Below are 14,149 nucleotides of genomic sequence, written 5' to 3'. Positions count from 1 at the left end.
ACAGTCTTTTGGACAAGGTTTTATTCCCTCCTTGCTGTATTAGAAACACCAAGGGGGATGATCTTGGTGTGCATCTCGCTTCGGGTCTGGGAACAAAAGAAATATTAACAGCAAAGGAGGGGGGGCGATATTGCTACTTATTTTAGATTTGCAAAATGGCTGTCACATGCAGTGGAAGAAAACATGACCGTCTTTAGAGAACTGGCATCTCCGGAGAAGTCTTTCCAAAAGATCGCATCTGTTCAGCTACACGTTGTGAGCGTGTGATCGCTTAGCAGGTCTAACCTTCCCAGATCAGCTTTAAGCTCGATCTCATTGCCCCCGCTTCCTTGTTTTTACATGAGAATCCTATCTCCTAGAAAACAATGTGCAGGAATCTGAAGGGGAATGGTTATTTGCAGCTATTTCGAATCAACAGAAAAATGCCGGGAAAAAAAACCCCTGCCATCCACGAAAGGTGACTTAGAACATTTCGTTTTATTTCTTCTTTGCTGGAAAAGCTTTAAAAATGCCGTGTCGGTAGTAAGAAAGATCGGGTTTATCGAGCAAGTGTCCCATGCTGAATCTCTTAATTTTCTTTTGTAGTCACTGAGATTTTTAAAACACAGAAAAACTAACCGCTTCCATCCTGGCTCCATCGCCTTGAGGAGCGAATATGTGGCCATTTCCCGACACTCTGGACTCTCCTGCCGCTGCCCTCACCCCTGCTCTAGGAGTGTTTTCTCACGTCAGAAATTCTCCTCGGAGGAGCATCTCTTTGAGGTTAACTCATCCGGCTAACGGGGCAGTAACAATTAGCAGAATAAGGCTCAAAAGGTTCTCCGTGTTTTGGAGAAAATACAGGGATACAGGGATTTTCTCCAATAGTTACTCAGTTGAAATTCTCCCGATTTTTCTTTGCTGGGAGAATTATTTCCATGCTTAAAGACCGCAGCATTAAGAAATGTCTTAAAGTTGGGAATAGAATAAACCACCGTGTTTTTATGTTCAAAATTCGTTCGTGCGAATAAAGGATGAAGTAGAAGTGTTTTCTCCCTGAATGGGCTTCTTGTCGTCGGGAAGACACTAGAAATCAATGTGTAAGGGACAGGAAAACTATTTTAATTCTAGGAATCGGAAACAAAATGCTTCAGTCCCGTGCGTTGAAAAAGATCAGTAAATCGCGCATTTGTTAATCAAGGGGGGAGTTCAAACGGAGTTTTGCTGGAAAATAGAAACACCGTTTCTCCATGATTCACTGTGCGACTATATATAAAAAGCAGTAGACATGATCGTTTTATTTATATGTTGTAGAGTCTTTTAGGGTGAAAAAGAGGTTTATTTCCTTAATTATGTTTTAAGCAGTTATTCTGGATTGTCAATATTTCTTTTTCTTTTTCCGGCCATTGAAAATGACTTAAATATGACCAAAAACTGTAGGATATTCACTGCGTTTTTGATGGCTTTGGTTTTACTTTTGGCTTTTCAAAACTGTACCCTTCCTACTAAAAGGGAAATCTTAATTTTGTCTTTATCACTTCACTGATACGTCCCCTTTCCTGAAAATGGCAGCAGAAGTTGTGACTCATGCTGTGGAACAGCCTTGTGCCTGTGCCCAACACTGCCGCATAGGTATGGAAAAAAGACTTTTACGTGACCTAGCCTAGGCAGATAAATCCGCAGTTACCTTTAATCTGTAATTCGAAAAAAAAACAACTTCGGGGTAATTTCTAGCAGTGGGGACAATCGAAAATACATTGGAATTTCTCAGGCTATTCTCAAACGTCCTGGAGGTCACTAAAGTCGCCAGACTGGATGGAGCACGAGGTGTCAACTTAAGTGCATACCCTTTGTAGGTATGCGAGAATTTGGGCTTGTTTATCTGGGTGTACCGGGCTCGAAAACGGTAGAAATGTTCTGTACGCACAGAAGCATACTGTTGAGTGATGCTTTTGAGTTTAGCAATTGCAGTTGTGTATTACTTATAAGACAAGTGGATGCTTCTCAAGGCAGACGGATAAATAATTAAACACATCCCTCTATATGTTTCAGCTTCAGGAGAAAAAAAAAAATCGTTCGGATATCAATTATTTATACATCTCCATGTTTATCTTCCTCTGACGACGAATTACACAAGGGACAAGGCTAATCGAAACCAGGAAAGATTATTATTATTATTTTTTAATGATTGGTAAGGTCAGGGGGAAAGATCCTGTGACTGCATTGCAAAATTAACACAGAACAAAATACAGGGAGCTGCTCTCTCCCGATTATGATTTCAAGATGGGATCCTGTTTTCGTGGGAGAAAGATGGGGTAAGCTTTTGCTACATATTTACTGACACCATCTACGAATCAGAGAGAGAAGTTACGAGGGTGCCATATTGAGAAGCTTCAGCACTAGTTTCCAGGATCCAGATTATATCAGCAGTATCTCAACAGCTCCCAGCCCCTCCACCACTAACCTCCCCAAAGCCTTCGACCTCCTTCAGCAGCTGGCGGTTAAGAAAAGCTTCCAATTATTTCTAGGAAGTAGAGTCCTATAAGAGATCGCAGTCTTACCTGTAGAGTTGACCAAGCGATTTTCCAGCAAAATTCTTCAATCCCTCCTTGCCAGGGGTCAAAATCCTTTGTTTTACCGACTCCATTCCTGCAGAGGTGCTCGCTGGATTCTGCTCTGCTCTGGATAGGGCACTGCTACGAGCAACGATGGTTCATATTGGTTTAATCTCTTAACTTTTCCCCCTCATTAAATGGCTATCAGTGCACCTCCGGGTAAAGGGGGACTGAGAGAAAGCGTGCGCGCCTGTGTGTGTGTGAGAGAGGGAGAGGGAGAGACGGCGTGCGGAGCCGGGGGGGAGAGGGCGAGGGCGAGGGAGCGCGCCTGTGTGCGGCAGCGAGCGGGGAGCCTGAGAGCGCTGCAGGCAGCCCCCGGGTTTCCCGGCAGCGCGGAGTTGCCAGGCACGGTCAGAAAGTCTTCTCGGCCTTGCAGGGTTCAGCGGTGGCGGGTGGAGGCAGTGCCATGCCCGGCTGGGAGGGGACGGAGATCCCTTTGCGGGAGCGTTTCAAAGCAATCTCGGTTTGGCGCTGGCGGTGTCCCCGGCTGGAGAGCGGGAGGGGGAGGGGTGCGATTCGCCGCCGTAGGCAGACAGCTGCGAAGTACCCCGCGCCCCGGAGCCGCTGGCTGAATCCCTCGGACGGCGAGGAGCCCCGGCGTGTCCGCGCTGCCCCCGCCCGCCCACCCGCGCAGCGCTGCTCCCAGCGCGGCCGCGCAGGTCGCGCCCCGAGGCGGCGGCGGCGGCGGCGGCGGAGGCGGGCGGCACCCTCGGGGCGCCTCGCCCCCTTCAGCACCGCGGGCAGCGCCGCGTCCCCTTCAGCACCGCGGACAGCGCCGCGTCCCCTTCAGCACCGCGGACAGCGCCGCGCCCACTCCGCGCCGCGGGGGCGGCCCTCGCTCCGCAGCCCACGGGGAGCCGCGCCCTCGCCTCCCACCCGCGTCCGCGGGGAAGGGCGCCGCGCAAGGGGGGGGGCCTCGCGGGGGCCCATCGCCGCCCCCCTCTTCGGGGCCAGCTCGAGGCGGCGGGCAGCGCCGCGCCCCGGGGTTTGCCGCACGTCGGGGCGAGCGTCGCCGAGCCGTTTGCACTGTTCGTGTGGAGAAAGGACGTGGCCTTCGTGCAGTCGGTCGCACTTCTGGGGAAACAGGGCATTAGCTGCAAATAATACTGCTCTGGCTATAAATAGATAGCATCTATTCAGAAGGTATATTTATCTCTATATCCGCATTTAGTCAAACAGCTTATTTTATATCATATTAGGCATCCATTAGTGACTACTTTCTCTTAAGCATTTAATATTTTCCATCTCTTTTGTGTCGTCTGCTTTCATGCCTCTGAGTAGGCCAGCTTAACGTTTAGACTTGGTTTGTGGTATTTACAGCACTGGAATGAGCTGGGCACATTCTGAACAGAATTATTTTTCTTTCCAGAATCTAGTAGTAGTTTCCCAACTTTAATCACTTTGAAGTAGATTGAAGATGCAAAACGTAGTATTTCTTTCTAAGTCATAACCATTATATTTCTCCTAGGTTTCATGTTAATCTTAAAGTTTCTGTAGATTTGTTAATTAAAAAAACAATGTATAACTTGTGCTCTAAACAAATATTTCTAAAATTATTAAGCTCCTTCACTTGCCTAGTTGGTGACAAAATGTAAACAGTGTATTTTAAAAGTAAGATTCCCTGATGAAAAAGTGTGTTGTAGCTGCAATATCCTAAAAGCAACTGCTCTCTGCATTTATACAAATATTTTTTTCTGATGTTGCCCTCTGGTGGAGGGTTAATGAAGTTTTACAGCAGCAAAGCACGCTTATACAAGACCAATTATTTTAATATGGAAATTCCCATAATGACTAATCCGCGTCGAATTTCAATATTTCCTTTCAAAGTTGTAAAAGAACTACAAAGTACTGGAGTAGAAAATTAATTAAAACTATATGTAATTGAAATGTCGCTAATCAGCATCATAACACAGAGCTGATTTCTAAATCATGGTAGGTACTGAACGTGGTTCTCAGCGTAGGTTTCAGCACAGCATCTTCACTACCATTACGCTGCCGAAAGGATTTTTCCCAGTACACACAAAGCTGCACAGTTATATAAGCAATTCTTCCCAGCATTTCATGGCTCCAGTGTGCCATTGCAGATGCTCAAAGGAAATCTGTATTAACAGATTTTTCTGAGGGGCAGCAGGAACAGGAAATTGTTTAGCAGGGATGAAGTGGGATTGGATTCCATAGCACGAGCCTTTCAGAAAAGTACTGAGCACTTTTCTGAGCTGGAATTTGAGACTGTAAAGTCTGCAGGGCAAGGGTGCTTTGTTTATTTGCACACTACGTGCAAGGAGCTCTGGCCCTTTTTTTAGAAAGGCCAGCACTGGCATGTTTTTGATGCTACGGCTACTAAGTAGCAGCATAATTATTAGTAAAATAATAGCATATACTAAGTAAATGATGACTGATTGGGAAAGATAAATAATTTATCATATCACACGAAAATGAATTTAAAGGCCAGATGAGACATTCCTGGGTGTAGACTCTTACTAGAGGAGAATTACTTAGTCCCTTAATTGGATAAAATATGCAAAATAGCAAACAACCCTGGTATAGTAAAATGCTGTAGTGACTAGCCTGCTGCTCTAGCCATCTGAAGTAGAAATTTTATGTCTATCACCTGTTATATCCGGATATTACTGAGTCACATCCTGATCGAGCTCAGCTGTTTTGGTTTCACATGAGGCACTAATAAGAGCAGTAGAAAGCTAATGTCATCAGTGTTATAAAATATGTACAGACTTGTCAGCTTTTTTAAAATTATATATTAGTTATTTAACCTTGGTAGAATAAGCCATTTCTAGAAGAAACAACACATAGCATTAATATATGTTATCAAAATTGTTAGCAATAATTATTTCCATAATGAATACCTGTCACAGACAGACTCCTCTCACAAAAGGCCTAATTCAAACTCCAGTGAAATCACTGTGAGTTCTTTCCACTGGTGTCAGTGGCAGGTGAAATAGGATGTTATGCAGAAAATTCTAGTCCAGATATCACCACTAAATGTTCACGTATTGACCAGAAGGAAGGAGATTCAGTCAAAAGTCACCCAGCAAAAAATACGGTTCTGAAAAAGCTCTAAGAATATCTGTGGGATGATATGGTGTGATGCAGGATGCTGCAGATGCCTGCAGTTTTTCACATAGAGCAGAAAGCTTATTGTTTAATCCTGAAATCTTGTAATTAAATACAATTCTCTTTGCCTGATAAGATTTTCTTTTTCTTTTGCTTGTGTGAAGGCTAAAGGATTGAGTCCTTACCTGTCCTTTTGTTTCTACGAATAGGTCCTTTTTACAAGTTTCTGACTGAGCTATTTCAACAAGTTATTTGAAAGAGATGAAGAATTACAGATGTGGTTCTTAGCTTGGTTTTTCTTATTGCTATATATCTAATCTCAAAATTTTTCACAATAACCCTCAGAATAGTGTCTAAATATAGTATAATCCTTTTAGAGGACTACAAAGTCAACACAGCAATATACATTTCTCTTCTCTAAGTTTTAGTCTTGCTGAAGCAAACTACACCCTAAGCTAAAATTTTCATCAGTGATACATACCAGTGATTTAAAATATGAATTATTTTTAAATTCCATTTTGATCTTATCTTTGCTTTGATAAACTGCAATATGGATTTGCTCTTTCCCAAGCATCATGCATGCAGAGCTTATAAATGAATATGTATTTTATGATCCATTTTGAAAAATAATCATGTATGTGTTACTTTAAATTCATATGATCATGCAGATAAAATCTAAGAGATTTTGTTTTCCTCATCTACTCAAAAGTAACAAAATACTGCTCTTAATGATACAGTATCATCTTCAGAAATAAATTATGTGCTTAAAATCTTAGTTCTGCCATTAAATGCAGGTCTGTAATACGGAGTCCTTTGGGACTGAGGATAGCATAGACATGTCTCAAAAATTATGATCTAATTCTCACTCCTATTTATGGTAGCTGTCCATTGAATCCAATGGAACTTGATGTCACCTTAACAACAAAGCAATTTTTTACCTTCTTTGGGACTACGGAACTGCAAAATCCCAAGGCAATGCCAAAATAACGATCTTGCTTGTCAGGCCACCAGGAAGAAGGTTGTCTGGAAGAAGCAACAGCTTTGTAAACTCTTTTTCAGTAAACTATTTATTGAAAACAAATATTCAATATTTCAAAAAATTATTGAAATAAAATCTTGTGCCAAGCCCTTGACTGAAGAGGCAGAAAAGAGATTGTTTTAAACCAGGAGCTTCCTCATTCTCCCTGAAAGTTTGTGAACATACATATTCACATGGAAGGTCACTCTCAACCGGCTCATGCTTCTTGGAAATAGAAATCTGGAACTTTGGGCCAAGATCACAGGAACAAGTAGAAAAATCTAGCAGGAAGCTGGCCGCAGAGGCAAAATAAACTATGACTGTGGATTTTGTCAAGCAAAGTTGTGTAGCTTTTCCACTACTTCAGCTAAGTGTGATATATGACAGCTTAGAGCTTGTAAATTGGGCTACTCTCTTTCAGATGCCCCCATTCAGTTGCTAGAACATTATTACATCGCTTTGCCAATAGCCTGATAAGCACAAGAAATGATACGTAATAGAGGACAGAAGTTGCACACTAATTTTTCAGGGTGATTTTTAGTTTTAAGCCAAACTGGAGGTAATTTGTCCAGAAATCTCTGCACTAACAGAGATGATGAAATACTCTAATGACTTGCTACAAACCCCAGTATTTGGAAAGTTGCTATTGCTTTCTGAGAAGGTAACAACGGTCATTTAAAAAAAGAAAAAAAAGGCATCAAAGTATCTGAAAGCTACACTTTTTTTTTGTATTAAGGAATATCTTGTTTTTAAGCATATAAATTCATAGTGTTAACTCCAATGGCAATGCCTAATTTTCAGATAATCCAAGGTGCGTTTGGCTCGTGTAGCAGGGCAGGTTCATTACCGTGTTGAAGCTGTTGCTTCAGCCCTCTAGTGGTAAAAGCCATGAAGGCACTAGAAGTGCACTCAATTTTTCTGTTCCACTAGCATAGCGGATTTCACTGTGGAAAAAAAAAAAACACTACGTGATTTGCAGTTACCGTATATGACTACACCATGGCTGGAAATTTTCCCATTATGTTACATAAAGGCTTATTTATTTCCTCCGTCCTCCCTTTCCTGTCTAAAATCTAGTTTGTTTTTAATATTAGCAAGTAGATTAAAAAAAAAAAAAATTCTAATAAAAATCCACCCAATGGCAAATGCCTTTTAAATCACAAAAGCAATGATATTCAAATTAAAAATATCTCTTTTTTTAATATATATCTGTGGAGAAATTTGACAGTATCGAATATATTTATCTTAAAAGTAAAAGGGGGTGCTTACCTTCTTCCCAGATATTACAGGAACAGCTGTTCCTTCGAATTCCTGTACTGCTCCATGAGTTAAATGCAAAGGATCCCGAAGGACTTCAAGCCATCTGTCATGTTACACAGACACAAATGCACCTACCTCTGGGGGTGAGCCGGAGTAACAATTCTCTTAGTACACAAGAAAGCTATGCAACACTTGGTGAGTGGGATGCAATTACCTACAATGAAATTTAGCCAAGGATTGCAGCATATTATCCTATCTTTTATTAATATGATGGCTAATGATATTTTACATCATTAATCTATCATTATTTTATTGTTCCATCATGTCCATCATTGGACTGTTTAACTGCTTAGGCAAGGCTTTTACGCAAGAGTCAGTTTGGTTTTAGTGATAGCCAGGTCTCTTTTCACTGCATGAAAATCCTTGAGGGAAATGTACAAATTGAAGACTGTATTATGGTGCCTTTTTATTGCTAGAATTAGAAAATCAGAACCAGATTTTCTAAGGCTGCAGTAGTCCTTTCTTTTCTGTTGACTTGTCTCTTAACATTATTTTAAAATGTATTAAGAGAAGTTTGGGGAGGAATTTCTGTTGATTCAGATCACAGGTCGCACTGATTTGAACAGGGCTTAAATCTATTATAGACATTCATTTGCTAGGAGAACTGTGAAAGAGATACCAAAGGTAACTTCAGATACATCATTTGATCAGGAAACTACTCCTGGTGGGGAAAAACAACCCAACACAACTCATAATAGATATTTGGAAAATAGTTGTGCTTAGTACAACAGGGAACTGACATCTGAGTTTGCAGGCAGACTCTTGGACTACAGTGTTGGGTCTGGGATTGATATTACAGCCTGAATTTGTCACTCAGTTTTTCCATGCCTCAGTTTTTTTGGTTATGAAAGAGGGAGAATAATCCTTCTTTAGGACAAGTATCGATTTGTCAATAGACTAAATTAAACCAAAATACATAAAATGCTGTGTAGGAAGAATGTATGGAGATTCTATTACGTGTAAAGCGGTTTCACTAAGGAGAAACACATACATAAAACTGTAATTAGTAATCTATATCCACAAAGTATAATTTGCTAGTGCTACAGACAGCCAACACGTTTCACCTTCACCGCTAGACTCTGCCAGAACAGGTTCCAGTGATCTAAGGACACTTGTGTATTTTCAACTGCTATACCATAGTTTTTCTATGTAGAAGGATATCGAGACAGTGTGTATAACTGTAGCAAAAAATAAATAAGGAGGAAGCATGTGTCTTTACTTGATGTTTGGGTTTAGTGGAGTCTGTAGAAAGTGATTCTCATGCCTTCCAAAGAAAGAACCATGTTTTTCACTGAGGGAGGCTTCCATTCATCCCGTACTTCCTTCTTTAGTTTTATTTCTTGACAAGCTGACAACCATCACATGAATTCAAGACTGAAGGTAATCACATTTCATCGCTTAAATTTCCTTGGAATCAGCCTAATAGAATTGTCTCCAATTTGGATCCAAAATAGGAAAATAAGGAATCTGGGGGGGGGTTCTTATGTCATATGTTTGCATCTGCATCAGATAACACTAATCCAAGCTAGCAATGCCAGCGTTTCCTCAAATGACTAGCATTTTAATCAAAAGACTCCCATCATTTTATTTATAATATAAAATCAAATATTGCTTGTTCTATGAGCATCAGAATGAATGCTTCTGGCTCCCTGAGGCTTCCTGTCTTCAGTACTCCCACCTCCTTCAGTACTACCACCCCCTCCTCACACCAGGCCCTGGGCAGGATCTATGAGAACTCCAGTCCTCCCCTGCATGTTCCCTAATGCTTTCCTGTCAGCATCCTTAGTTCCTGTCATGTCATCAGCATGCCTTTTCCCTCTCCCTCATCATGTCTCTTTTATTTGTCTTTACAAAACTGCTTTTGGTAAACTATTTTCCTGAAAATTGTACGGAACTCTTAACTCTGGCACTTTTATGTTTCTGGCAAATTTGACCGAAATAGGTTCAAAAGTGATTATGAAGGGGAACGGGCACCAAAAAAATGTGTAAGTCTCTTTTCATTAGAAAACTGGACTGAAACAATCAGCGCTAGATGTTGTTGTTTTTGTTGATCTCATGTTTCATTAATAGCGGAAGTTATCTTTGATATTACTCTATCTTTTGAGAAACAATTCCTCTGCTTTCTATAAACCACAAAGGTCTCACTTGGAGAACATGTCCGTGAGTTCGAAGGCAGAAAAGTCCAAATGTTCTTTTTATTACCACAAGATGCAAAGGAAAACCAAAGACTGTAAAAGGTTTTGAGGGAATCTGAGCACAGAACCGCTATTCCTGTTGGTTTGTTGAATAGAGATGATGTTCATTCTCCCCCGGAAACATTAGAGTGGCACATAATTCAAGATGACAGGAAAATCTCTGCTTTATTTTAGGGCACTGCTAATGAGCTCAATGGTGATTACATTGTGTTCCACAGGGCAGGAGGGAAGATTGGGGTATCATACAGCTAGCTTTAGGCCAAAGCACTTGACCCATCCATTTCAAAATATCTGTGATCTCTAAATGTAACTAAAAATATCAATTTCTCAGTTCAGATCCCTTTTCTAAACGTCACAGGGAACACCCTCAAGTTTAGGCTTTGTGCACATTTCATTTTATAATCTGGTGTTTAAGTGTAAATATTTTATATCTATTTTTTCTTATTGTTTCTTATAAATAAATCATCACAGATCTGGTGGATTAACTACTTGATTCCACTAGAGGAAGCTGTGGCTCCAAATGCGTTGTGTAGTGCCATGGGGTGATACTAGCTTTGACAGCTACACTACAATGGCACTGCTCTGGCATGATTAGGCTCTACAGGCACAAACTGAAATGGGTGGGGTGCTTCTGGACCCTTATTTAGCACCTTAATTTTATATATAGATATACCAGAATAAGGATGGGCACATCCACACATTTAAGAGCATGGTTCTGATTCACTTCCAAGTCTGTCCTTCCCCTTCCTTCCCAGGTTCTTCTGGATGTAGTTAGCCATAACTTCAAATGTTTCAAGGAATGCCTCTGGCTTATTCAGTTCCATCTGGGTCAAACTGAGCCCATTGATTCTTGTGTGACTCAGTCTCTGTGTGACCAGTTCTGATGCCTTTAGCTATTCCAGGGTTTCTCCTACAGGGGAAGTGAATTTTAATTACGTATTTAGTGGTCTATTTACAAGATTTGGACGTTCAAACAGTTCGAAAGACTTATGCTGAATCTTCAGCCCTTACTAGGCTCAAGGTTTCCTTGTCTGTCTCTTAAGTTGGCATTTTCATCGTGAAAGCCAGGACAAGCTTTTCTGTCTTTTGGTTTTCAGCCCAACAGCCCTCAGCTTCACAGCTGACATCTACTGGGCCTCCACCAAGGACTTTTACTGCGTTATGTCTGATTATTACCACTCATTCTGTACTTGAGGGACTTTCTGGCTCCCTTTGTGGCAAAGATTTTCTGGCTGCTTCCCTTTTCTACCCAAAGGGCACTGTTTTATGGGCAGTTCTTAACTGGCTTTTTTTTTCGCAGCTGGAGAAGTGATCAGTATTACCATTAGTGCTATCTCTGCATGCTGTGGTGTATGATCTATGAATCCCACTGTTTGCCAAAGCCAAATACTAAAGTGTAGATAGAAAGCTCTTACAAGGCAATGCTACTTATTCTCTGTTTTAGTGCTACAGAAACTTCTCAATCCATTAGAAAAATAACAACTTAAAGGAGGAAAAAGACAAATGTCAAAGTCTCTGCTTGGGCTGTATTCCTACCCAAATCAGCAGGAGGCATGTCTCTGCAGAATATCAAGAAAGGAATTCGGGATTTGGCCTTCTGTATGGAACTAACTTTAGTGTGCACATTGCATTTTAGCAGTGCTCTATCTTTAGCTGAGAACCCTTCCATACACAGTTTCACATCCTCTACGCTCTCCTCTCAGAAGTGATGCCAGTTCCTCAAAAATTGTCTTACCATTTGGTTGTTCTAAAGCCCTGCTGAGGAATAGGTATTTCGTAGATATTAAGCCTGCTTTATCCATGAAAAATATGCATTACGCTACAGCCAAGCAAAGATCAAGACTGAGATGCACACAAATATGTAAGAAAAGGTAGGCTATGAGCACAGATCTATTGCTGTTTGCCAGATGTCCTGAGATCACACCCTGGGGGCTGCAGCTAGGTAATTAATTTCTGCAACACATAACTTGTTAAATTTAGTTGTTTGTTTTCTTGTTCTCTCTCACTTCATATTTTCCTACAGTTCCAAACTGTAGGTCTTTCTTACTTTGTATATAATTCCAATAAAATCACTGGGGCTATTTCCAGAACAAAGGATCTAAATTTTCTTACGGTGATCTGAATCATGCCATATGTTTTCTGTGCAGATCATTTTTCCCCCTTATCATGATAGACTGACTTTTAACTCAATGAGGAAGGTACTAGTTGTACCTATTTTTGGTTTTATTTTGTTTCGGAGTGATGCATGTGTCCAGTAATTGGTCTGAGACTGCCAATTCATTCACACCTACCATGTTGTTATATATTCCTTTTTTTCTGGATGTCTTCTGCTTTCTGAAGGGCTGAGCACATCAGAAGCATTACAAAGGCTAGCTTTTGTGGCCTTTGGAACAACAGGGTTCATGGTTTTTTGACTTTCTGTTAGGCATAATCGTATAATAATCAAAGCTCTCAAATAACTACATATCCCCAAACTGAACGGCTGGCAAGCAAGTAGTCCCTAAAAATCCATCCTGTCAGTCACGTCTTCTTCACTTCCAAATTCTCCTCTACTACGAGGCCCCCATGGCTTATGGAAACACCTTTCCCTGGAGGTAGCTTATCTTTAATACAAATCTCCACCGAATCCATGAGTTCCATCAGTCTCATATTACTGAGTCACTCTCGGCGAATTGAGTTGGGCTTCTGCTTTCACAGACAAATTTCCTTGGCAGGCTGCCAATTTCTTTCCGTTTATGACAAGAATATTAATCACTCTCTGAATGGTGCGTGCTCCATCATCAGCGCACATCATAAATCAATGAGAGGTACTTTCGCATCTGGTTAACATTACACCTAAGGGCTTCGCGCAGTGCACGCTTTCCTGGTCTACGTGGGCATCTTTCCTTCGCTCATGTCTTGTACCTTGGCTAGCGTTCTCCAAAAGGCTTCATAAATCGATTGCTTGTCTTTCAAAAGCTGCCCTATACTCTCCAGCACTTCCAGTAGATATCAAAATGATCCTCATTAATCCTTCTTCACTAAAAGGATGGGTGACCAATCATACAGCCTGAAGGAGATGGGAAAATATGACCAGTGAGGGAAAGAGAGAGCAGGATTCTCTTTCAAGTCCATGTGGGGCACAGGGGAGGTCAGACAGTGTAAAAACCAGCCCAAGTTTCTCTGCTCGAACTCACTCTCAAGCAATATGACCTCAGATACAATAGGACTTTCTCACGAGTGCTACTATTTTTGCAGGAAATCTCACAACAATTCACTTTCTGGAATTGCTTTCCCATACCACAGGCAGGTTATCAGCCTGAAAGTAGACCATAACTAGGCCTTTTAGGGGGGGTGAAGGGGGTTTCTGTTTCACATATATATTCCTTTTTCCCAAGATACTCTATGCCTCATCATCCCATGCCTCATCTACCCCATTTCCCTGTAGTAAGGTAACAAGCAGTTTACAGATCCAGTGGTTCCCAGCATTTGAATGACTGTCTCTTTATCAGCAGAAGTGGGACGGCAAATGTACAGGACAGCTGAATCACCTTCTTCTCCAAGCTTTTCCTTAGTTTAATCCTTGTTATTTCACAAAAGGTTAGAGGGACATAAATAGGAACAGATCACCTTCAAAATTAAAATAATTCTAAACAGTTGATCGTGTCACTAAACATTTGGGCCCAGTTCTGATACCCTTAACAAATAGTTGACCAAAGTGTAACTGCATTGGTTTTTCTGCTAGTAGCTACTCCAAGAGAAATCAGGCTCAGAAGTTCTTTGTTCTTTGTGTGTCAGGAGGGAAGACTGAGTAAACTGAGCATGTGCGAGAACTTTTTTCTTCTTGATTACATTAAAATACCTGATACTTCTCAGGTTTTTTATTTATGAATTGGCCTGAGATTAGTTCTCCAGCTAATACGAATAGGCTACTAATCATATATAATCATGGCCACATGACAACCCACACA

The 14,149-nt window shown here is 41.2% G+C and overlaps 1 protein-coding gene across 1 annotated transcript in view; it reads right to left on the bottom strand.

The window, feature by feature from the left end:
• SLC17A6 (solute carrier family 17 member 6) overlaps positions 1-2,626 on the bottom strand; it is a 33,286-nt gene extending 30,660 nt beyond the window's left edge. Inside the window, exon 1 of the mRNA XM_050897768.1 lies at positions 2,541-2,626. Within this exon, the coding sequence (XP_050753725.1) occupies positions 2,541-2,626 (86 nt within the window). The remainder of the gene's footprint in view (positions 1-2,540) is intronic.
• Between the last annotated feature and the right edge of the window lie 11,523 nt (positions 2,627-14,149).

This window comes from Gymnogyps californianus, chromosome 5 (assembly GCF_018139145.2).
Source record: "Gymnogyps californianus isolate 813 chromosome 5, ASM1813914v2, whole genome shotgun sequence".
Lineage (NCBI taxonomy): Eukaryota > Metazoa > Chordata > Aves > Accipitriformes > Cathartidae > Gymnogyps > Gymnogyps californianus.
The sequence above is the reverse complement of the archived record's forward strand: the minus strand, read 5'-3'. Positions and strand labels throughout refer to the sequence as shown.